This window comes from Mchenga conophoros, linkage group LG12 (genome assembly GCF_057382185.1).
Source record: "Mchenga conophoros isolate Kocher_MC1m ecotype Shallow Benthic linkage group LG12, M_conophoros_male_GT1.1, whole genome shotgun sequence".
In the NCBI taxonomy this organism is placed as follows: Eukaryota; Metazoa; Chordata; class Actinopteri; order Cichliformes; family Cichlidae; genus Mchenga; species Mchenga conophoros.
The window spans coordinates 38,558,676-38,583,755 of record NC_140537.1 but is presented as its reverse complement, the minus strand read 5'-3'; the positions used below and the strand labels follow the sequence as shown (position 1 = coordinate 38,583,755).

Here is a 25,080-nt window from a genome sequence, read left to right as displayed (position 1 = left end):
GCAGGGATAAGTAAAGTCGGATGGTTCCCGTTTGTCCGACAGGTATGTGCGTGGCAGATCCCGTCCAGGTGTCGGTCCGTCTGCCGCTCAGCGTGGACGTCCCGCTGCCCTATCAGGTGGTCAGAGGAGAGCAGCTGGAGCTGAAGGGGTCCGTGTACAACCAGCTGCTCGACCACGTTAGGGTACACAACACACACCACCCAACTACATATCCCATGATCCTTTGCCATGCATCCCTGTAGGGTTTGGATGGGGTAGCTGTGGCTTCAGTGATGAAGAATCTTCTGTTCTGTCCGTCTTCACCCTCAGTACTGCGTGACGCTGACAGTCGGCCCGGCGATCTGCCTGCTCAAGTCTCAGTCTGTGATTGGGCAGGCAGGGCTTCGCTCTACAGCATGCGAATGGAACGAGATACCAGGAAAAGGGGTGGGACCAGTGACCTTCACCCTGCTGGGACTGGAACCTGGAGAGCACACCCTGACCTTCACCCTGAAAACACCCTACAGTCGGGCAGACATCGTGGAGAAGAAGCTGCGAGTGGTGGTACGTACGGACGGACTGTCTCAGGAGTATGAAAATGAACAGAAACACAAATGCTAATAATCACATTAGCAGAGCCACGCTCTCGCCAACCTGCTGCTAACAGCGTTTCCAGTCTAAAGACTGAAACCAGACTTCTGTCTGTAAAATGATGCTAATCTCGGTTGTGTTTCCAGCCTGAAGGAGTGAGGCGGGAGGTGAGCTCTGGAGGAAGACTCGACCCACAGGGAGTGTATGGTGCGTAGGCTCTGCTCTGTGAAGCTCTGCTCCACCTAAAGTGCTTGCTGATGTCAGTCTGTCTCGGGCTGTTTGTGGCCCTGCAGGCTCAGAGAAGAGGACAGTGGAGCTGAAGAACCAAGTGCCGAGCAACATGGTTCCCAACACGGATGTGGAGAGGATGCTGACAATCAATGGTAACAAGTGGAACGCATTTCTCGCTGCACAGTTGCATGTCAAACAAAATCATGTTTGTTCTGTGTACCAGGCGAGGTGCTGGGGGAAGTCCTGTCAGTGGGGCACAACCCCGAAGGCTTCCGGCAGCTCATCAGCCTGCCGGTTGGATCAGCGGAGGTGGAGCTCGGCGGCCTCCTCCCCCTCATCCAGCTGTTTCAGTACCTGGAAGCATCAGGCAGCTGGAACGTGCTGGGAGAAGACATCCAGAAGAGTGCAGCTAACATGAAGAGGAAGATCAGGGAGGGTGAGGAGGCACTGAAGAGGCCCCGATGGTAGCACAGAGGGTTAACAGTTCATTTACTGTGTGTGTGTGTGTGTGTGTGTGTGTGTGCGTGCGTGCGTGCGTGCGTGTGTGTGTGTGCGCGTAGGCCTCGTCAGCATCAGTTCATTCAGACTTGGAGACTCGAGCTACAGCATGTGGAGGAATAGAGAGCCCAGCACCTGGTAGGTAAACATCAAAGCCTCGGGAGCAGTGTCCTCCTCACCTGTCTGCAGGTGAGACAGAATGGACCTGTGGTTTTATGACAGGGTGGTCAGCCATCTCACAGGATCACACTTGTAATGGAGTATTTGAGTATAACAGCATAGCTTCCTAAAATAAAAGAAACACATGAACACATTCAGGTGAGATGTTTTGCTGTAGTACAGCCCAGACTGGCTTTTATCAAACGTGAGCGCGTGGATCTGCACGGGTTCCTCCTTGTGCTTTTGGTGCCATCTGCTGGTTGGTCCTGAGAATGACACCATGGTACTTCTGTCCCTCTGTGCTGTCTGTCAGGATCACGGCCCTGGTGGTGAGGGCTCTGGCTGCGGCGGAACCTGTGGTCTCCGTGAACCATCAGACTCTCTCAGAGTCTCTGACCTGGCTGATGTTCAAGGCTCAGCAGCCGGACGGGTCCTTCACTGAGGAGTCCCCCTACAAATCCAACAGAATCTTGGTCTCTGCCTCCGCTTATTCCATTTCTTCTTCTGTTCTCACTTGAATGTTTCTTGTGGTGAGACAGAGCTTTGTTAATTTTGTGTATTGTGATTGGCTGCAGGCTGAGGGGACAGATTCAGTGGACCAATCAGTGTATCTGACAGCCTTTACACTGATTGCTCTACACAAAGCAACAAAGATTAGAGACCGGATCCTGCAGCTTCAGGTGAGACCACACCTCCTCGTCTCATCACTCAACACATCAGCCTACCTGAGCGCTAAACAAATACTGAAGAAGCTGCTCATAAACCGTCCTGCTTTCAGATCCACGAGGACAGTATTAGTTCTGCCGTAGCTTACATTTCCCAGCATGCCCTCAGTGTGAAGAGTGTTTACGTACGTGCAGTGGCGACCTATGCGCTGACCCTTCATGACCCCAACAGCATGATATCCTTCCAGCTCATCAGCAGCCTGGAGAAGCTGGCACGGCAAAAAGGTGTGTGGTTTTTTTTGTTTCCTTCTTTCTGATTGGCTCTCTGTTTGCTGAATGGCAGTTTTTTGAGTTACTGTTTGATTGTGTGATGGATTTGTTATAAACCACTCAAAGAATCCCTGATAATATTCAAAAGTCAGTGTGCTTCTTTTCCTTTACATTGATTTCGGGATTTTAAAGTTTATGGCATTAATACATCAGTAAGAAGAAAGGCAGAAAACAGTCACTGACGTGTATCACATCCTTCCACTGCTCATGCTCCATCCATCACTAATGCCTCGTTTCCAACACCAGCTCAACTCTACTGGCTTTTGGTTGTTTTGCATTAAAGTTGAGTACCACGTCAGTCTGGGTGGAGTCCAGTAAGTAGGTTTCTCACTCTGCTGGGTTTCAAACAGTTCAGGTTGTATTCTCAGTCTCATGACTCATCAAGTGACATCACTGCCTGGCCAATCAGTGGCATGCAGCCTGCTGACATGACATTTTCAGATCGAGTAGTACCTGGTACTAAAAAGTAACAGGTACTACTAGTTTATGAAAACCCCTAAAAATGTCGCGCTGAGTAGGTGTCAGTAGAAAAGAGGCTTAAGATTCAGGAAATTAAACTTGTTTTTGTGTTTTTGTTCAGGTAATCCTGCTGTACTCAGGTACTGGCAGGAGGCCAGTGTGACATCTGACTGGCTGAAGCCCGATCAATCTAGCGGTGTGACGGTGGAGATGACGGCGTACGTCCTACTGACTATGCTGGTTAAGGTGCTGTGACTTCCTGCTGATATTTTAGTTTTTCCTCTTTTCTCAAGTTCCGCAGTCCTGCTCTCAGCCCGTAGGGGGCGTGTTTCTGTAGTTCCCCTCTCTGCCTGTAGGGGGCGTTTTCCTGTAGTTCTCCTCTCTGCCTGTAGGGGCGTGTTTTTGTACTTCCCCTCTCTGCCTGTAGGGGGCGTGTTTCTGTAGTTCTCCTGTCTGCCTGTTGGGGGCGTGTTTCTGTAGTTCCCCTCTCTGCCTGTAGGGGGCGTGTTTCTGTAGTTCCCCTCTCTGCCTGTAGGGGGCGTGTTTCTGTAGTTCCCCTCTCTGCCTGTAGGGGGCGTGTTTCTGTAGTTCCCCTCTCTGCCTGTAGGGGGCGTGTTTCTGTAGTTCTCCTGTCTGCCTGTAGGGGGTGTGTTTCTGTACTTCCCCTCTCTGCCTGTAGGGGGCGTGTTTCTGTAGTTCCCTTCTCTGCCTGTAGGGGGCGTGTTTCTGTAGTTCCCTTCTCTGCCTGTAGGGGGCGTGTTTCTGTAGTTCTCCTCTCTGCCTGTAGGGGGCGTGTTTCTGTAGTTCTCCTCTCTGCCTGTAGGGGGCGTGTTTCTGTAGTTCCCCTCTCTGCCTGTAGGGGGCGTGTTTCTGTAGTTTTCCTCTCTCCCTGTAGGGGGCGTGTTTCTGTAGTTCCCCTCTCTGCCTGTAGGGGGCGTGTTTCTGTAGTTCCCCTCTCTGCCTGTAGGGGGCGTGTTTCTGTAGTTCCCCTCTCTGCCTGTAGGGGGCGTGTTTCTGTAGTTTTCCTCTCTCCCTGTAGGGGGCGTGTTTCTGTAGTTCCCCTCTCTGCCTGTAGGGGGCGTGTTTCTGTAGTTCCCCTCTCTGCCTGTAGGGGGCGTGTTTCTGTAGTTCCCCTCACATTTTAAAATAATGTTGTTTTTTAAGGGGAGGATCTCATATGCGAAACCCATCCTGTCCTGGCTGACCCAGGATCAGCACTACGGTGAAGGTTTCTACTCTGTGCAGGTAAATACACCCCAAACTCGGCCTGCCACCTAAAACCCCTCTCTGTTAACCTCTTTTGCGCTTCTTGTTGACCTTTGACCTCCCTCAGGACACCTTCTTGACTCTGGAGACATTAACGGAGTACAGCAGAGTTGTCTCTCGAGCCGCCCTCAGTCAGGACATCAGCATCCGCTACAGAACAAAAGGAATTCTGGGACAAATCCAGCTGAGCCAGAGTCGACCCGTGGCCTCACCCTTCCAGGTGAGAACGGCTCAGTGCAGCGAGGTCAGGTGCAGCTCCAGGTCAACAGTAACCTTTTTGTTTTCCTTCCCAGGTAACAAAGAATGATGACATCACCGTGTCCACAGGTTATGGTCGTGGCGTGTCCAATGTGAAGGTGGGTGTGGGTTAATTCACCTGAAGCCATGTGGGCAAAATCGGCTCTAACGTTCCCCAATCTGTCTGCAGATGAAGACGGTGTACTATCAGACCGTGGCGTCCGCACAGGCCACGTGTAACTTTGACCTCACGATTGAGGTGGTCATGCCTGAAACCAGTGAGTATCTCACCTGGATGTACAGGTGTATGTGAAAGATCACAGCCACAGCAGACTTTCAAACTCCACAAACAGATTTCACACCACACTCAAAACATGAGATGAAGATGGTAGCTGTTTTGGTTAGTGCGAACAAACTGCTTCCAATTTTACAGTTGGTCCATCACAGGTCACCAGGTCTCTCAATTCCTGTTGTTCTTCTCCAAGATGGTATCCATAACCACAGTCTTACTCACAGCCCTGCCCATCGTCTATCATGTCGGACAGCCTTGTGGGATTTTCAACAGCTGTAGCTGCTTCTTGTACTAAGCCGGCTCCAATCAGCCAGAACTCTGTTATCGTGGTTCCGAATTGGTCGATGTCGTTCAATGTCCTCCATTGAGAGCGTCACCAGACACACGACGCAACTGACCATCGAGTATCCGGCAGCAAACGTCTCCACAGGACAGTCGGGCTCTCCCAAGCCCAGGAGGGTGTCAGTTTCGTCAAGGGACGAGTTGATCAAATCCATAATTCTTCTTTATGTTTTTAGAGAACAAGTCTGGGAGACTGTCTGAGGGTTAGAGAATAAGCGAGACTATACAAAAGACATGAGAAGCCAAGCAGGAAAGATGAGGGAGAAGGAGAAAGTGCGACCGCCTCCCTCAAGAGCCAAGACTTTTTCCTCTTTTAAACCAAACTTTGAACATTAAACTCTTTCGCGCGTCCTCCTTCTTTGTCTTCATGCTCAATCATCCAGGTAAGTAAATCCCAAAAGGTTGATTCTGTTCATTGATTTTACACTTCCTGTCTCACTACAGTGAGGTTTATTCATTTATTTTCTATTCTGTACTTCTGTTTTGAACAGAGACAGTGCTCCAGCTGTTTACCTGCAGCAGCAGCTGCCTGTCACCAGATTAAATGTCTTCTTTCTCCTCCTCAGATCCAAGATTACGAACTCCTACCCTGGTGGCCTGTGTAAAGTAAGAGCACTGCATGATTGTCTTTCTCGCTCACTGAAACGCTGCATGCATGAAGGCTAACTCACAGCATGGATCCCTGCTGCAAAAGCAGTCACACATGTAACTACAGAGGGTGACGTCACTGGGTTGGTTGTGGTTAACAGACTTTCAGTAGTTTATGTTACCTAACCTAACTAGTGACAGAATCCATAGCTGAGAGGAAAATAAGGACACTCAAACTAAAAATCTGTCAAGAAGCGCTGCGTGGCAGGTACTCCGTCTCGAGGGATGAACTCAAAATCACAGCTTTATTTGCTGGCACGGGAAAACGAGCATACAAAGCAAACTAAACTAAACTCACAGGGAAACACAGAGCGAGCCACACAGCACGAGGGCCGACGCGACACTGACACAGAGAAACACAGGGCTTAAATACACTGGGGAATAACGAGGGAATGAGACACAGAAGGAGGGCACAGCTGGGAGAAATCAGAACTGACGAGACAAGGAAGCAAAGTAGGATACACTCACATCAGACACAGACCTTCAAAGTAAAACAGGAAGTATAACACTGAGATGCGAGCTTGACAGGGTGGAGACAGAGCAACTAAGAAACACAGAGACATAACCATAAGGCAAAGAACCAAAAGACCAGAGATGATAAATAATACACAGAGCGAAATCCTGGAACACAAGAAACTAGACTCGAGGGAGAAACAAAAGACCAACCATTAGAACATAAGTCACCATACAGAGTGACAGAAAACACAAGAAACTCAAAACATGCGAAGACAGACCAAGAAACACAGACTTTACACAGAACAGAGGGGGCACAGAGAAACATGAGGTGCAAGGGATCAAAACTAGAAACCATAGAATAAATCACACGAGTACAAAACGCTGGGTCAGGAGACCCATGAGGTCACTTTGGTGCTGCAACAGTAAGTTTATGTTAAAGCCAAAGTGTCCACTCTGTGTGTCTGACGCAGTCACAGGAAGCTGCTCTGAAACAGGACAATGTTAGCTGTGATGTAGACGCTGCATGAACGAGGACAGGCTGACGAATCGGACGCTCAAATTTTCCACGTCGTCATCATCAAAGCACGATAGCAGGAAAGTGTTTAGTAACTGAATGTTGCATAGAGGACATGTACCTGTGTTTCAGGTATAAACCTCCTCCTAACGAGGTGTTCACCGAGTCCAGTCTGACCGTGATGAAGATCCAGCTGCCCACAAGTGTGGACGCGTACCTGGAGGACCTGAAGCAGGTGAGCTGAGCTCTGATGATCAGCCTGATGATGCTCAGAGAGTCTGAACGTGTTCACAGTGACTGCTGTTCCACAGCTGATGGACACCAATCAGCCAATCATCTCCCACTACGAGCTCCAGGGGCACACCATCATCATCCAGATGGACTCTGTGAGGAACCACACACACACACACACACACACACACACACACACACACACACACACACACACACACACACACAACATTTGCTGTTGTTGTGATTTTGTGCTATATAAATAAAATTGAACTGAATCTTCCACATGTTGTTGTCACTTCCTGTCTGGCTCCCAGGTTCCCTCAGACATATTTCTGTGCGTGGGCTTTCGGATTAGGACCACGTTTAAGGTGACCGGAGCCACCAAGTCCTTGTTCAGTGTCAGCGAGCCCCAGGACAGAGGTGAGAGGCCGAAACCCGTCGCTCGTTTGGAAACATGGAAGTTCAATCCTTTCAAATTAAAAGTATCTGTTCTGTTTTTATTGCCTCCTGCCAGTTACAGTCCTTCATAAGAAACACCTCTAAAAATAACTCGTCTGCTACAAACGTCAAATTTAGACACTGAGTGCTGCCATTCAGTTGGCATCCAGAGCTGGCCAATCAGAAGGAAGTGGGGTTTTAGTGAGGGAGGGGTTTAAAGAGAGGTGTTAAAAGTGCTTGTTTCAGACAGGATGAACTGAGGTCCCAGTATGACACAAACAGGGATTATTTTGAACTGAGAATCATGCAAAGCTGCTCGAGTCTTGTGTTCAGTTAAACTTTGAGGCAGCAGAGCGTCGTGTCGTTATTTCAGCGCTCCATCCATTTAAGCTCGAAACACGTTCATTCAAGTTCCCATCGCTTATTTACAGCTGAGAAGGAAACATGTGGACATTGTGAGGAAAAGCTCCTCGTTTTTCCTGAACTATTGGATTCATCGTGTCCCTGTTTGTTTCCTGCTATGAAGAATAATAACAATAAAGTCTTATTTCTAATCTCTTTCAGGCAGTTTGTGCACAAAGCAGTTCTCCTACGAGCAGCAGGAGCTGCAGCGCCTCTGTCTGGGCGAACAGTGTCAGTGCATGACAGGTAGTCGGCCGTCTGATTGGCTGAGGTTTCTGTCACCTGTGAAAGGTTTTTGTAACGTGTTTGTTCACATGTCATTGTGCAGCGGCGTGCGCCACCTACAGAGGAGACGTGGACGTGACGCTAACACTAGACAAACGAACCAACGAGACGTGTCAGCCTCACATTAAATACGGTGAGCCGAGCGACGTCCGCAACAAAACGCCACGTTTACACCCCAGCTCCGCCCCAGAGCCCCGTGCAGGTGGAGCTTCAGAGTTCAATTCAACTTTATTTATACAGCCCCAAATCACAGTAACAGTCGTCTCAAGGCGCTTTATATTGTAAGGTAGACCCTACAATAATACATACAGAGAAAAACCCAACAATCATGTGACCCCCTGCCCACACAGCAAAACTGGTTTGGCCTGGATCTGGCCCACACAATGTGCTTACACATGGCCCACATACCGCGAAGAATGACGCACTTTGGTGGCCCAGATCTGGTTTGCCAGAGGTGGCCCACACATGGGCCAGCACAAGGCCAGTTGCAGACACACTGCTGGCCCTGTGCTGGCCCAGAACAGTTTTAGCTCTGGCCCCAGATGTCAGCCTAATGTGTACCTCAATCAAGCCATGTAATAACAACATGTGCTGGAACACAATAGTACAATAGTAACATGACGAATCTCTGTTCACACAGTGAATGGACTGATTCTTATATGCACTTTTCTACTCTCCCAGATTACTCAAAGTGCTCTATACAACATGCCACATTCACACACTTTCTCTAAACTGAATGCTTCCTAATTACATTCATACACTTGACATGCAGACTGGAGAAACCAGGGATTGAACCACTAACCTTCTGATCAGTAGGGGACCTGCTCTACCTCCTCACCTACAGCCACTGAGTGGTAAACCTGAATAAACCCTCACTAGGTTTTGGATAAAGTGTACACTCACAAACCTGTCAAACCTGCATTTGAAACGTTGGCTACCATAGCAGTACAGTATTGCAACATGACATTTGGGTATTCTAACTAAAATAGGAAAATAGGAACATAAATAGTGCATCATTGCCAGACCTGGCCCACATCTGGTTTACATACACTCTGCCATGACACCAGTCAGTCAGCAGTGCCAGCTTGACACCAGATTCGGGCCAGACCTGTCTGCTATGTGGGTATGAGAAAGCACTTTGGCGACAGTGGGAAGGAAAAACTCCCTTTTAACAGGAAGAAACCTCCGACAGAACCAGGCTGTGATTGGTTGGGGAGAGAGAAGGAAGACAGCATAAAGACATACTGTGGAAGAGAGACAGAGGTTAATAACAAGTGTGATTCAGTGCAGAGAGGTCTGTTAACACATAGTGAGTGAAGAAGAAACACCCAGTGCATCATGGGAATCCCCCAGCAGCCTACGTCTATCGCAGCATAACTAAGGGAGGATTCAGGGTCACCTGGTCCAGCCCTAACTATATGCTTTAGCAAAAAGGAAAGTTTGAAGCCTAATCTTGAAAGTAGAGATGTGAGTGAAGTTGGCCCCCCACCTTCTTCAAATCCAACAAAAGTGGTATCAAACGTTTGTGCTCGTTTGTGGTGAAAATTTTTCGTGTGTGCTGCTATCATTTCAAAAATATTAATAAAGTCTTGATGCGTGCTCAATCATCCAGGTAAGTAAATTCCAAAAGGTTGATTCTGTTCATCTGGATATTTTCAGTGGGTGAAACGTTTCGTCATCATCCAGGTGACTTCTTCAGTCTCAGCTGACTGCAGGTTTCTCCAACCTTATAAACAGGACATTTGCATAGTGAAGGAAACTAGCACCACTGAATGAACAATGTGCTGGGGGGTTAGTTCCATGATTGTTAGTATGGAAATTCTTATGACCATTGATCAATGACAACTAATCAAAGACACAGATTCTCGAATGGCCATGAGTACCATTCACAGAAAGTGGGGAATGGCTGCAATCACAGCATTGACAGATGGTGACAGATGTACCCTTGGGCCCCCCTTCTTGATTCAGAGATGGTCAGCATCCTGACAGCCCGATGGATGAAGCTGTCTCTCAGTCTGTGTGCTCTGGCCCGGAGGCTCTTCAGTGTCCTTCCTGATGGCAGCAAACTGAAGACGCTGTTGAAGGGATGAGTGGAGTCACCTGTAATGGAGAGGACCTTCCGGATGAGGCAGGTGCAGTAGATCTCCTGGGGAGGGAGGCAAGAGAGGTCCCCACAATCCTCTCGGCTGCTCTCACTACCCGTTGTCATTTTTTTCCTGCAGGACCCAGTGCAGGAGTCATACCACACAGTGATGCAGCTGGTGAGGATGCACTCAACTGTGCCTCTGTAGAAGGTGCTCATAATGGGGGTTGGATCTCTTGCGCTTCTCAGTTTGCAGAGGAAGTAGAGTCGCTGTTGGTCTTCTCCACATTCAGGGACAGGTTGTTGTAGCTGCACCACTCTGCCAGATGGTTAACTTCACCCCTGTAGTAGATCTCATCATTGTTGCTGATGTGACCTACCACAGTTGTTTTGTCTGCAACTTGATGAAAAGGTTGGAGCTGTGTGATGGTGTGCAGTCGTGGGTCAGCAGAGTGAAGAGAAGGCGGTTCACCACACATCCTTGAGGAGTCCCCGTATTCAGTGATCTTGGGATGGAGGTGTCGCTGCCGACCCGTACTGTCTGCTGTCTTCATGTCAAGAAATCTAGCAGCCAGTTACAGTGGCTTCCAAAAGTATTCGGCCCCCTTGAACTTTCCCACATTTTGTCACATTACAGCCACAAACATGAATCAATGTTATTGGAATTCCAGGTGAAAGACCAACACAAAGTGGTGCACACGTGAGAAGTGGAACGAAAATCATACATGATTCCAAACATTTTTTACAAATAAATAACTGCAAAGTTTTGTTTTAAACCATCCCATCGTTGCCCTGGCTTTATGTTTAGGGTCGCTGTCCTGCTGGAAGGTGAACTTCCGCCCCAGTCTCCTGCAGACTCCAAGAGGTTTTCTTCCAAGATTGCCCTGTATTTGGCTCCATCCATCTTCCCATCATCTCTGACCAGCTTCCCTGTCCCTGCTGAAGAGAAGCACCCCCAGAGCATGATGCTGCCACCACCAGTGTTGGTCAAGTTACTTGAAAAAAGTAATCAGTAACTAATTACTGATTACTTCCCCAAAAAAGTAATACCGTTACTTTACTGATTACTTATTTTCAAAAGTAATTAATTACTTAGTTACTTAGTTACTTTTTAAAAACACGATTTACAACCTGAAGAGGTGATAAAGCGATAGATCTTTCAACCCAATTCTACTTTTTCTGCATAATCCATCATACAAAATGTAATCAAATGGAAAAGTCTCTTTTTTTAAAACTTGTTTTATTAGTTTTAATCTTTTAACTTTATGCATCAAGCAAAAATGTAATTATATGCAACATTCTCTGACTGGAAGAAATTAGTTTAACATTTAAACCTATTTTCTGCACATTCCAGCTCATAAAATAAAATATTTTGTGTGTTTACACTCAGTGTTTCAAATAGATGCAAGTAAAACACAGCAGAAAATAAATAAAGTCAAAGACTCAGCGGTCCTGTTGCTCTATTTTCACCTGTAAAGCAGGAGTGGGGCAGGCGGAGGTTTACCCTGGTGCAGGTGTGCCGCGGTCAGTTGAAGAATCCGCGAGTTTCTCTGTGAGTTTCCCATTACGTCGTAGCTACTCGGTGCTTGCTCGGAAGTTTAGGGGTTTTTTCGCTGTAAAAAGAAGTTTTCTTCCCACGCACGATGGACGCTAATGTTTTTGTCACTTTTTATGGAATCAAACTCAAAGTAAGGTCAGTACTTCCACGCTTTAAACGCTGCACGCTCATACTCTCTCCCGCACTCGATATATGATCCACTGTTGATCTGCACACAGCTGTTGTCACGAACGTCGCACTTGCTTAAGTCACTGTCATGAGACATTCTCGCAAAAAATCACGGTTTTAGTAACGCAGTAACGCAGAGTTCCTACGGGAAAGTAACGGTAATCTAATTACCGTTTTTGCAATAGTAATCCCTTACTTTACTCGTTACTTGAAAAAAGTAATCAGATTACAGTAACGCGTTACGCGTTACTGCCCATCTCTGGCCACCACCATATCTGACAGTGGGGATGGTGTGTTCAGAGTGATGTGCAGGGTTAGTTTTCCACACATAGCGTTTTGCATTTTGGTCTCATCTGAGCAGAGCAGCTTCTTCCACATGTTTGCTGTGTCCCCACATGGCTTGTGGCAAACTGCAAACAAGACTTCTTATGGTTTTCTGTTAACAATGGCTTTCTTCTTGCCACTCTTCCATAAAGGCCAACTTTGTGCAGTGCACGACTAATAGTTGTCCTATGGACAGATTCCCCCACCTGAGCTGTAGATCTCTGCAGCTCGTCCAGAGTCACCATGGGCCTCTTGGCTGCATTTCTGATCAGCGCTCTCCTTGTTCGGCCTGTGAGTTTAGGTGGACGGCCTTGTCTTGGTAGGTTTACAGTTGTGCCAGACTCCTTCCATTTCTGAATGATGGCTTGAACGGCGCTCCGTGGGATGTTCAAGGCTTGGGAAATCTTTGTGTAGCCTAAGCCTGCTTTAAATTTCTCAATAACTTTATCCCTGACCTGTCTGGTGTGTTCTTTGGACTTCATGGTGTTGTTGCTCCCAATATTCTCTTAGACAACCTCTGAGGCCGTCACAGAGCAGCTGTATTTGTACTGACATTAGATTACACACAGGTGCACTCTGTTTAGTCATTAGCACTCATCAGGCAACATCTATGTGCAACTGACTGCACTCAGACCAAAGGGGCTGAATAATTACGCACATAATAATTCTCTTCACTCTGCTGACCCATAGCAAGAGATCCAACCCCCATTATGAGCACCTTCTACAGAGGCACAGTTGAGTGCATCCTCACCAGCTGCATCACTGTGTGGTATGACTCCTGCACTGGGTCCTGCAGGAAAAAAATGACAACGGGTAGTGAGAGCAGCCGAGAGGATTGTGGGGACCTCTCTTGCCTCCCTCCCCAGGAGATCTACTGCGCCTGCCTCATCCGGAAGGTCCTCTCCATTACAGGTGACTCCACTCATCCCTTCAACAGCGTCTTCAGTTTGCTGCCATCAGGAAGGACACTGAGGAGCCTCCGGGCCAGAGCACACAGACTGAGAGACAGCTTCGTCCATCGGGCTGTCAGGATGCTGACCATCTCTGAATCAAGAAGGGGGGCCCAAGGGTACATCTGTCACCATCTGTCAATGCTGTGATTGCAGCCATTCCCCACTTTCTGTGAATGGTACTCATGGCCATTTGAGAATCTGTGTCTTTGATTAGTTGTCATTGATCAATGGTCAAAAGAATTTCCATACTAACAATCATGGAACTAACCCCCCAGCACATTGTTCATTCAGTGGTGCTAGTTTCCTTCACTATGCAAATGTCCTGTTTATAAGGTTGGAGAAACCTGCAGTCAGCTGAGACTGAAGGAGTCACCTGGATGATGACGAAACGTTTGTCCCACTGAAAATATCCAGATGAACAGAATCAACCTTTTGGAATTTACTTACCTGGATGATTGAGCACGCATCAAGACTTTATTAATATTTTTGAAATGATAGCAGCACACACGAAAAATTTTTCAGCACAAATGAGCACAAACGTTTGATACCACTTTTGTTGGATTTGAAGAAGGTGGGGGGCCAACTTCACTCACATTCGATGTTCCCGTCTGAGTGCAGGAGCTCGGTGATCTGAGCTCACTGCCTGACTGTTTGAAGCTGCTCACACTGTGTCTGTGTTTCTGCCGCAGCGTACAAGGTGACGGTGACGAAGTCAGCAGCAGAAGGCGACTTTATGACCTACACAGCCACCGTAGATGAAGTCATCAAGAACACAGATAAAGGTGAGCTGACAGGACTCTGAAAGCTGTCAGACAGCTGCGTTAGAGCCCGAACGTCACGATCGGCTCTGCGTCCGGCTGGTTTTGATGAAACTGTGCCGACCGTGGTGGGAGTGATGGAGCAGCCGTTGGATCCTTTAAGCACATCTTAACACTTTTGCACTGTGAAGTGAAATCTTCTTCTTCTGTGGTTTTTCCTCGCCTGCTGCAGATTTTGAGGGCGTGAGGTCTGGGACCGTGGTGGATCTGGTGAAGAAGGCGACCTGCAGCGACATGGACATCCAGAACAACAGACAGTACCTGCTGATGGGAGCCAGTGGGTCAGAGGTCACGCTTGACAACAACTACAAGTCAGTATCCCTTTCTCTCTGTGTCACCTGTCGCTCTTCGCGATTGGCCGAGGCTGAGCTTGTGTGCTCGTGTTACAGGTATCGCCTCCCTCTGGACTCGGAGGCCGTGTTGGAGCTGTGGCCGACAGACTGTAGTTCTCCTGAGTGTATGGACTACATTTCCCAGCTGGAGGACTTTGCCCTGAACCTGCAGATATCGGCCTGCAGCTGAATGTCACTGTGATGTCACACTGAGGGGTGGAGTCTTTCTTCATTCAGAGTTTGAATGTTTCTGTCACTTCAGATTGGAATAAATAATAAAGTTCAATAAAGGTCAAAGAAGCCCTCTGAGGTCTGATAAACAAACAAACACTTATACTTGTTTTCATGTCTCAGTGAGGACATCTAATTGACATAATGCTTTCCCTAGTCGTGTACCCTAACCATCAAAACTGAATGCCTGACCATAACCTGACTGTAACTCTGACACTAAAACCACACTTTGAGTTTCAAAGATGCTTTCAAACTTGCAGGGACGGCACTTTGTCCCCATAAGGGCTGATGGTCCCCACAAAGATATGTAAACATGATACACACACACACACACACTCATCCCGTCCTTGTTGATGTTCAGGTGAAGATGCTCCTTAAGTACAGTAACAAGTATTTACTCAGTGGTGGTGGATGTAGGTGCTGTCATCTCTCCAGTTGAGCATAAGAATAGAATAGAATAGAATAGAATAGAATAGAATAGAATAGCCCTTTACTGTCATTGTACATGTACAACGACATCGTGGGTGCTTCACACCAACTGTGCCGCAATAAACAGTAATCAGAAAAAAATATATTTAAAAAATCAGAGAAAGGTGCAGATTGGCTGCTTCGTGCTTCTGAGCTCTTCATCCTCAGGCTTCCTCACAGGTGGGGTTGAGGTGCAGCTCCGTCAGCAGACCAAACACTAAAGTGTAATAAAGCACACAGCAAACCACATTTAACAGAAAGCTGCTGATCCCAGGACAGTAACAGGTAGTGATGGCTTGCTTGAAGCTCCGGTGCATGTGTAACAAAAACGAACACACTGCTTCAGAAGCTCTGTGTCGAGGCTTGATTCGCTTGGCCTGAGTCACGTGATCAGTGACGCCCGAAGCTTCATTTACAACCTAACTGATTCAGTGGTTTGTAAGAAAGTGAATCATTCACGGGATTTGTGGAGTGTTTTGGTGGTAAGAGACAGCAAACCACTGATCATTCGACTGGGAGATACGGAGGCAGCGAGGAAGAGACGAGGTTCTGTCTGTGGGAGAATTTTGAGTTGAGTTTGGTCAGCCGGGTGGGTTTGCCAGCTTTGTGTTCTTGTTGTTTGATTTTGTTTTGTGTTCGTTTATTTTATCTTAAAACATGAGAAACTTACAATGTCAAAACAAAAATCTGTTTTTCATAATATTAATATCATAAAATAATGTTAGAAAGACTTTCATTTGACTCTTTAAATGTAATATAACAAAAAAATATTTAAAATGTTATTCTACAAAATGTGCAGCAAATTAATTTGTTTATTCTTTTTAGCTGATAGTCTGTGGGACCGAGGGAGACCGTACTCCTGCATCTCTCCAGCGTCTTCTGTTCCATGTGAGAGCATTTTCTCTGAGGCAGGAGAGACAAACAGACTCGGCCATCGCACAGAGGAACAAATCCTCTTCTTAAATAAGAACAGGATGACCTTGTTTGAAGCTGCTCACACATCGTGATGCATCATGTTTTTACTTTACAAGTTCATAAGCATTTTCCCTTTCCAGTTCACAATCAATTCTACCCCCAGATCACAAATATGAATAAAAAAAATGGTCAAATATAATATTATTTATAAACATACCTTTCCAGCTGTCCAGGGATTAATTGCATAAGTACATGGATGCAGGACCTCACAGCAGAAGCATCCTCCATTATGTGTTTTACATTATTATTTGTATATTATATATATTTCACAAGCAATAAGTCACAAGCAAAGAAAGACCACACCATGGCACATGTTTAAAGAAGGAAAACTATTAAACAAATAGACGTGGTTTTTCACCCCAAAAAATACATGTTCAAAGCAACACAACGGCAGCCCAATATCAGACAGAACCTCACTCTGCGGAGTGTTCCGTCATAATGAAGCAGTACATTTGATTTTGTAGATTCAAGCTGCTCTTCGTATTTTTGGCCAGCAGATGTCACCAGAGTGGACTCTGTTGAAAAGCTTCGAGTAATGAGCCGTTTTTCAACACAAGCTTCAGAAAGCTTCATTTGGCCATCACAGGAAACCCCGCCTCCGCCCGCCTCACCTTTAATCTCAGATCCACTCGGACGGCCGCAGGAGTGAAGCCTGTTCTGAAGAAGAGCGTTTCAGGCGATCAGCTGATGCAGGGATTTCCCCTGTGGGAAAACGGAGGCAGAGCCCACGGAGTTCATGTAGTCGGTGTCAGATTTAACGTAACACACATGGACGTGTTTGTAAGGTCACGGGGAACGCGGCTCCACCGTTGGACCGAACTCCCAGGCAGCACTAAAGCTCAAAACAGGGCCAGGAACCTTTCACGTGCAGCTTGTTCCCAGCCGGAAGCCTATTGCAGGCACACCGCTCGTACCCGTAAACAGTCCGCGGGTGTGGGTGCACGCGCTGCTGCTTTCCTGTAAAATTAACGTAAATTTGAATGAGGACTGAAGCCGCTCTCAGGTCAGTTTCACTCATTTAACGAAAAACCATCGATTAATCGGTTATCTGTTAATCAGGCCGGCTCAGACTACACAGCTAACAGACGTCACGGCTGTCCGCGCGGGGATTGATTTTTAGTGGGAGTGTTGGTGCAGGTGAGCCTCGCGCTCAGGTTTCTGAGGTGCAGCAGGTGTGCTTCTACTGCACGAGTACCTGCGCGCGCACAGGTCAGGGTTTCCCGCTTTACTGACGTGTGCAGGTGCAAACTCTGCCCGTGACTGATGTTAAAGCCAGCAGAGACAGGTGTGTCCTCACCTGTACAGTAACCATAGCTACAGGCACTCCAGCTGAACGCTGTATATGATAATAAAATAGAAAAATAGAGCCAAGTGGAGCAGTCTTTAATGTTTTTGATTAAATCTGAGGAAGAGTTTTAGTGTCCATCAGCTGATCACAGACAGAAACATGGCTGCTGCTGAGCCACACAGCCACAATAAAACAGCAGAAGAAGAAATGCAACCACGGAGGAGCCAGAAAGACTCCAACAAGGAGCTCAAAGACGAGCTTCATCCTCCTCGTAAAGCGTGGCTGATTTCAAAACAAAACAAAAAACCCATAACAGTCTGAAAGCTGCGATGGAGCTGCGGTGTAGCATGTAGGTATGCTACACCTGTAAAAGACAATGCCTCGGCCCTACAGGTCACCTGTCTCAGGTGTAGTAAGGTGAGGTTGTTGTTTACTGTTAGATCATGATCCTGCTTTTGGACATACCAAACCCAGGTATTAGACAGGGTTAAAGACTGAGGCATCGATTAGGTTAAAGGTAGCATAATTAGGGGAGTGGCCTCTTTGACTGACAGGTGTCTGCTTGGGTTCACCCCAGCTCCACCTTCATCCCATCTGGTCACCTATGGCCTCACAGCAGCTGCAGATCACCTGACACCAGCTTAGAGGTCACAGTGCCCCTGGTGGAAGCACGCGGTACTGAATATGTGGGAAGCCCTTTCAAATAAAAGCTTGTGGAGAATGTTGGAGGTGAGTCACAGATTGTGATGTTTTCCTTTTCTCTCTCGTGCAGGATGGAGCTCTCCACTTTACTTCATGACCTTCATCTCTCCTCCTCCTCCTCAGAGGAGCAGTCCCCTTCCTCTCCTCCTCCAATCACAGAGCTCCTTTCTCAGCTGAGGGTGAAGCTGATTGGTTCCTGTCCTAAATCCCACTCTCTGATTGCTCAAATAAAGCAGCTTTTCCAGTACGCTGGATCTGACTGGCTGTTCTCTCCAGCCAGCCAGGACAGTAGGTGGGCGGAGCTTGAAGCAGCATATGTCTCTCTGATCAGTGCTCTGATTGGCTGTGCTGCTCTGCCGCTCTGTGAGGATGACTGCAGCCCTCTGAGCGCTGCGGCCTATCAGAGCATCCCCACACAGGCAGCGGCGGTGTGTGCCGCTCTCACGGCTCTGCTAACAACTCTGGGTGACAGGCGGAAAGGGGGCGAGGCCAGAGAACGGACAACCAGTCTGCTACTTGCTGTTGCTCCACCCACCTGCGTGTTTGCTGTCACACATTTCCAGGTGAGTCTGCAAACATCAAACATGCACCTTTGCAGCACAGGTACTTCCTGTCTGACCCCGTGATGCATTCACTGACAGCTGTTTGATTTCCAGTGTGCTTTTGTTCATCAGGATCAGGTGTGGACTAGCTCCGCCTCCAGAGCAGCAGCATGCGGCCTGCTGGAGACGCTGCTGAGTGCAGGAGGGTGGAGAGACTCCGCCCACCTGCTGGCTGGGGACACGGAGGGGAGCAGAGGGATTCTGGGAGGAGTCCTGGACATCCTGCAGCCACAGCTCACCAAGTGAGAGTGTGTGTGTGTGTGTGTGTGTGTGTGTGTGTGTGTGTACACTTGCCTTCCATCACTTAGGAGGACCAGTCCCTGATGGAACAGCCACATTGTGAGGACCTTGGCCTTCTCCCCACAGAGAGTGCAGGGATGTCTGCTCTGTACAAACGTCCTCACATGAAATTCTAAAACATGCGTGTTCAGTGCTCTGAGCTCCACTTGGTTCAAACTGTGTTTGTGTGATTGGCTAGCTCGTTATTTTTTCTGTGATTAAAAGACAAAAACAAGTTTGTTGAATATTTAAGTGTCTGTGTGTGTGTGAGCAGGGACTCGTGGCAGCGCTGTGAAGCCGTGAAGCTGGTGTTTGCCTGGAGTCTTCTGCAGGTCAGTTTGACCTTTGACCCCTTTCTGCTCTTCTCTGGAGCGTTCTCGATGCCACTTGAAGATGTTGAATGAGATAAGTTTGCAAGAGGTCAGCAGGAGCCAGGCTCCCCCTTCAACCCGTGTTTAAAGATATTTTTGGTTGCTTATGCTTTGATCGTCCCCCGCTTACCTGTGAGGGTGGTATGGTCCGAACAGGTGAGACTGTGAAGGCAGAAGTGTAGGACTGCGGTGAGGCAGGTGTCTTTTATGAAGTGCGCTTCATTCTCATACACACCTTCTTCTCCAGCCTCCATGTAGGAACTATTTCCTTTCTACTGTCTCCATCTGCCAGCCGCATCGCTGAGCAGGATAAAGCCTGACGGGAGGCAAACGGCCCTCCCATCTCGCTGCGTATCTTTTGGCTGGCGGATGGAGACAGTGGACAGAAAGTAGTTCCTCTGTGAAACAGGTTGGAGCTGATTGACCCATCAGGTGCTCTGTCTTCACCTGTGTGTTGGTGTTTTGGTGCAGGTGACCCGCCCAGGACTCTCACCTCACCTGTCCCGCCTCCTTCCCCCCTCCCTCCTCTTCAGTGACCACCACAGACTGGAGAACTGCATGCTGGGAGTTCGCTGTCTGCACCATATCGTGCTCAACACGGTAAAAACATGCACACACACACACTCAGCGTCGTGTCTGGCATTGGATGATGATGGTATGTGTGTGTGTCTGTGTTTGTGTCTTTAGCCGCCTGCAGAGCTGCATCAGTTCAACAGAGCCGAGGTTCTTTATGAGGCGTTATTCAAACACCTGTACAGGACTGAGGCCGCCGTCATCCAGGTAGCACACACACACACAGACTCTGTCTCTGTCTGATGACACGTCACTGACCCCGCCCCCTCCCACCCAGCTGGTCCTGTCCTGCCTCTTGGACCTGCTGGTGGTTCTGGAGAAGCCCCCCTCCTCTTCCACCTCCTCCCGCAGGAAGCCGTGTCGCCATGACGACGTGCTGCGTCTCATGCTGACCCACATGGAGGCGGAGAACAAGGTGGTGCTACGGCGCGTCTATGCTGCTGCTCTGCCGGCGTACATCGACAGGTGGGTTTGACCTTTGACCTTTGGTTACTATGGAAGCATCAGTGATTTAATTTATCTGGATGAAAATGTGACACATTAAACAAACTCTTTATTAATATTATCTGTTCATTGTAATGATCACATTTATTGTTATGAGTTCACGATATTGTACTAAAGTGTTAAAGTTTATGTTGATTGTATCTAAAATGTTTTTAATAAATTATCATTTGTATTTTTGTATAATTAATTATGAATGACAAATATAAACGTTTTAATTTTTAATTATTTGTATATTTTTATATCTATACTATATATGGCTCATCACATTAAATTATGAGTAATTTGTTTCATTTTACTTTAAATATATTTAATCATAATTTCATGATTTCCTATTTAATATAAGATGCTACAGGTTACATTAATTACTGTGAAGTGGTATATTTTATTGATAATGTATTTTTACCTGTTACTATAGAAAAACATTTGTATGTAAATAATAAACCCACTTATAATACATTAAATTATTTATTAAATAATGTAGAAATGATAAATGCGTGTATTTTTTAGCGTCTGTAATGATTCTTTTTTTTCAGTTTTAATTAAATGTTTTCAGTCGTGCTTTGATGACTCAGCTGTGATTAAAACAGAAAAGTCTTTTATGAATTTGTAGATAATCAGACTTCAGAGCTCGTTGTTGTTCTGCCTGCAGGGGGGCGCCGCTGCTTCAATCTGATCTCAGAACAGTTTGAATGTTTTCCAGCTGCATGAATCGCCGCGAGTCTGAAGCCAAACTGTGGTTTTAGTGTTACAGTCGGGTTATGGTTGGGCATTCATGTGTGATGGTTACTGGAAGCAGCTAAGAAAAACATATGTCAATGAGATGTCCCCACAAGGATATGAATACACACCTGTGTGTGTGTGTGCAGGGTGGGCGTGGCTGTGTGCAGACACCTGTGGCGGCTAGAGCGGGTGGTGCTCGGGTACCTGGAGGTCAGAGACCCACCTGAGGAGGCGAACCGGCTGAGGATGCTGGAGGCGCTGCAGAAGACGACCAGAGCGGCGTGGCCACGGTAACGGACACGATCACACAGACACACGCGCACGCTCACACACGGCTGCGAGTTTGAAGCTTTTACTTACTTCCTGTCCTGATGGCGTTGGACCGTCCCGTATGACGTGCTCATGTGTTTCCCCTCGTCAGGATGGCGTGTCGTGTCGACGTGTTGCTGCGTTGCTTGCTGCGGCTGATGGTTGACGTCTCCTCGGACTCGGAGCTCTGTGATTCGCTCAGACGGCAGCTGATGGATGAAAGCGCCGCCTGCCTCCGGCTGCTGGACGCCGCCTCACACGGACACGTGCAGGTGAGTCACCTGTTGCGTGACGCTTCATGATGTCATCATCCTGCAGTGTTTCCTCTTGTAATCTGAGTCGTAGCCTCCTGTTTATTTGATGAATGAATATTGTAATATATGTTTTCTTATTAATATTCATATTTATTATCAGATTACATTAAAGGCCTCAGAGTAATCAGAGTACTGGCGTGTGTCAGCGTGTTCTGTGCTCTTTTTGCTGTCGTGTGAAGCTGATTTGATAAAATTATGAGGACAGAAACGTGTTGCACACTCAAGTGTGTTTACACTGAACCTTCATGCTCTTAATTTGAAAGTGTTATCCTTGCTTAACATCTGGCCAACCCCTTCCTGTTTTGAGTTTCCCCTCTGAGTCTCTCAGATGAACTTGAAAAGCTGCTGTTTAATGTGGAGGGGGTGGAGTTTGCATGCTGGTTGTAGCGATAGATAATCGATCAGTGTAAATTATTGATTGTACCGACGCCACAAACTCAGAAATCTGATCTGATCCGTTTCTCTCTCAGCGCCTCCTCCAGGAGGTTGACAGCAGCTGCTGCAGCCTGGAGGTGCTTGGTTGCCTAGCTACAGCAGCCACTGCGACTGACAGGTGAAGCTGCGAGCCTGGAGGCGGAGCTTTCAGAGCCACGGCGAGCAGCTGCGGCCTCCTGACACTCAGCAAACGTTTAAAGACAAACGGCAGCACGTTGGCGAAGCTTACGGCACGTCACAGGAAGTAATCTGGATACAGGAAGTTTGAAGAGCCGTGTGCTGACAGGTTTGACGGCGCAGAACTGAACTCTGAGAACTCTCACGTGTGTGCGACTGTGACGCGGCGCTCTGTAACATAACCATGTGATTAATAAACGTCATCGTGGGGCTTGAACGGCTCCGCGGAGAAAACCAAACATGGCCGACTGTTTTCATCCTCGTCTCTGTAGATGGACACAGATCTGTGATGATGTTAGAGCGCCGATATCGCATCACTCTGATCATGGCGCGACGGCACACAACCTGCTGCAGGCTAGGGCTGTTAGGGTCCCTGGGTCGTTGACTCAGTGTTTTGTGTTTTTGGTTCTTTGATTTTGTTATTTCATTATATTCTAGCTTTGCTTTACGGGTTTTAGGATCATTCTTAGTTTAGGTTCTCTGGGTGGGGTTGGTTAGAGTTTTAGTGTTCTGGTTTTCTGTCTGTGTTCCATAGTTGCTGTCTCCCCTGTCTGCTGTATCCCCACATCCAGTCAGTGTCTGTGTCTGCCCTGGTCCCACGTCTCTGTTCCCTTTGTTATAGTGCCTGCCTGTGAGTCTGTGTTATGTTTCCTGTTTTACTTTGAAAGTCCATGTCTGATGTTAATGTGTCTGGTTTTGCTTCCCCTTGTCTCGTTAGGCCTGATTTGCCCCAGCTGTGTTTCCCTCCTGTTACCCATTCCCTGATTGCTCCCTCTGTGTATTTGAGCCCTGTGTTTCTTTGTGTCTGTGTCGTGATCTACTCTCATTTATGCTGTGTGTTCCATCTGCCTGGTCATGTAAGTTTATTTGGATTTTGGATTTTTGTTACGTTTGCCACCTTTTGCCATCCAGCAATAAAAGCTGAGTTTTGAGTTACTTTCCGCCTCTGAGTGTCTGCACATTGGGTCCTTCTACTTCCACTCCTGCCTGCACACAGCCATAACCTGACAAGGGCTGGGTGATATGGCCTAAAATCCATATCACGGTGTAATCTGAAACATGTGCGGTAACGATATATATAGCGATATATTCTTTTCTTCTGTATAACGTATTTTACGCGCACTTAAAATCCTTTAATTGACTCAAAAATCGACAGAGCGCCTTATGTATGAAATCTGGTTGTGCTCACTGACCTCGAACTGATTTTATGTGCACGGTGCTAAAAAATCTGACAAATGTTTTAGTGCGACTTTGCAAAGCTATGAAGCCGCACCGCTGGATGGATTGTTGGAGCATTACGGCTGCCGTAGTCAGGAGCCTCGTGGAGTAATCTGGGTCCTAAACTCCGTCTATTTCAGGTCCCAAAGTCAAACGAACACTGCAGCATCACTGAGAGTTAAAAATCCATGAAAACAGAATTTATTACATTTAACGGAGTTAGAAGTTAGCAGGAAGTTAGCTCGCTGGCTTCCACCTAAGCATGATACAGCATGTTCTGACTGAGAAAATTCAAACGTACAGCTCTGCTATCACTTCCAACATAAATGAAGACTTTAAACTAAACAGCAGTGACGTTTGTAGGGTTACTGAAGTTGGGCTAGCTGGTATACAATGATGTGCTACGTGATCGCTAGCGACACAGCTATGTTAGCATAACATAAACAGTGAAGCTGGAGGATGAACGCTAACTTGTTTTCCACTCGATAAAAGTTAACGTGAAGGTTCCTCATGGTTAGAGACAAATACAGTCGCATGGCAGGATGCTGTAAACGGACCAAACTTCAGTCAGAACAACTGAGATAATCCATCCACAATACGAGGTTAGTCATTAATATACTGCAACAACATGGGAACAGAGCAGCTGTGATAGAATACAGCATTAATGAATCAATGGTACAGAAGTGGAGGAAGCAAGAAGAACGAGTTTAATAAAGTTTGATTTATCTGACTGTTTTGTTTCTTGTGTCTTTTAATCCCGAGCAGCTTATGGTCTGAAAAATACGTATTTGACTTTTTTATTTGGCACACTGCAGTTTAATGTAGCAAAGCTCCTCTTTTTAACTTCAGTGGATATTATACATGGTTATGCTCAGGATATGTCAGCACATTTCTACTGGAAATGCCTTTGGTTAAGCTGTCAGTAAGGAATTTGCATTTGCACTGTTAAATGTTTATATAGGTTTAATGCACATAAAAACAGCTGCTTGTTTAAGTGAAAATAAATGGATGGGTTTTTTGCGCTAGCAAAGTTGTGGAGTTGCATTTTGTCTCGCATCAATTATATCGTCAGTTATATCGTTATCGCCAATTTTCAAATCTATATCGAGATAAATATTTTTGGCCATATCGCCCTGCCCTACTTTCGACCAAAAGAAGCGCAGCTTGATGACACCATCAACATGCGCTATCGCGGTAGAGCGGCATAGTCAAAATCTCTAGACCCACCCCTACTGCAGGCTTTCATTAAAACAGCTGACCTTTGACCCGGGCTAATCAGTGCCTGTGACACTGAAGGGAAAAGCTCATAGATTAGGAGTCATCACATACGGACGGGTGTAGTGTGATCGCTCCTCATAAACCCGGAACCAGCAAACTACCCATGGTGCACTGCAGCTGGTTTTACTCTGATGACTCGGGCTAAGGATCTCTTCATCCTTCAGCCCTGATGTAAGCACCTCGGGGTCACAGAGGTCATCCATGGCCTCAGTGTTTCAAAGTCACCAGCAGGACGATGACAGTAGGCGTCAGTCAGACGGGTGAGAATAATACAGAGAGAACCCCAAAATCAGACGACCCCCAACGAACAAGCACTTAGTGACCGTGGGAAGGAAACAGGAAGAAACCTGCAGCAGAACCAGGCTCAGGGAGGG

General features: G+C 47.1%; 2 protein-coding genes across 5 annotated transcripts in view; both read left to right on the top strand.

Moving 5' to 3' along the window:
* c5 (complement component 5) overlaps positions 1-14,562 on the top strand; it is a 35,283-nt gene extending 20,721 nt beyond the window's left edge. Inside the window, exons 20-42 of one of the 3 annotated variants that reach the window (XM_085295718.1) lie at positions 43-182; positions 310-543; positions 717-777; positions 864-953; positions 1,025-1,237; positions 1,362-1,437; positions 1,772-1,931; positions 2,034-2,138; positions 2,237-2,408; positions 3,034-3,158; positions 4,077-4,157; positions 4,246-4,398; positions 4,472-4,534; positions 4,606-4,693; positions 5,616-5,655; positions 6,800-6,902; positions 6,979-7,053; positions 7,216-7,321; positions 7,904-7,987; positions 8,070-8,159; positions 13,802-13,894; positions 14,103-14,241; positions 14,320-14,562. In XM_085295718.1, the coding sequence (XP_085151844.1) occupies positions 43-182; positions 310-543; positions 717-777; positions 864-953; positions 1,025-1,237; positions 1,362-1,437; positions 1,772-1,931; positions 2,034-2,138; positions 2,237-2,408; positions 3,034-3,158; positions 4,077-4,157; positions 4,246-4,398; positions 4,472-4,534; positions 4,606-4,693; positions 5,616-5,655; positions 6,800-6,902; positions 6,979-7,053; positions 7,216-7,321; positions 7,904-7,987; positions 8,070-8,159; positions 13,802-13,894; positions 14,103-14,241; positions 14,320-14,452 (2,624 nt within the window). In that variant the 3' untranslated portion in view covers positions 14,453-14,562. Of the gene's footprint in view, positions 1-42; positions 183-309; positions 544-716; positions 778-863; positions 954-1,024; positions 1,238-1,361; positions 1,438-1,771; positions 1,932-2,033; positions 2,139-2,236; positions 2,409-3,033; positions 3,159-4,076; positions 4,158-4,245; positions 4,399-4,471; positions 4,535-4,605; positions 4,694-4,848; positions 5,415-5,615; positions 5,656-6,799; positions 6,903-6,978; positions 7,054-7,215; positions 7,322-7,903; positions 7,988-8,069; positions 8,160-13,801; positions 13,895-14,102; positions 14,242-14,319 lie in introns of those variants that run through there. The other 2 variants (XM_085295719.1, XM_085295721.1) reach the window with 2 other exon arrangements.
* Positions 14,563-16,800: 2,238 nt separating this feature from the next.
* On the top strand, positions 16,801-23,146 carry tti2 (TELO2 interacting protein 2). 2 transcript variants are annotated; one of them, XM_085295723.1, is made up of 10 exons: positions 16,801-16,939; positions 17,997-18,489; positions 18,601-18,770; positions 19,082-19,139; positions 19,650-19,778; positions 19,866-19,958; positions 20,029-20,216; positions 21,122-21,265; positions 21,397-21,556; positions 22,069-23,146. In XM_085295723.1, exons 1-10 carry the CDS (start codon positions 16,917-16,919, stop codon positions 22,153-22,155), a joined length of 1,545 nt encoding a protein of 514 aa, XP_085151849.1. In that variant the 5' UTR covers positions 16,801-16,916; the 3' UTR covers positions 22,156-23,146. The 2 variants fall into 2 exon arrangements, with proteins under 2 accessions (XP_085151849.1, XP_085151848.1); XM_085295722.1 differs by having other exon boundaries at positions 18,583-18,770.
* The last annotated feature ends 1,934 nt before the right edge of the window (positions 23,147-25,080 follow it).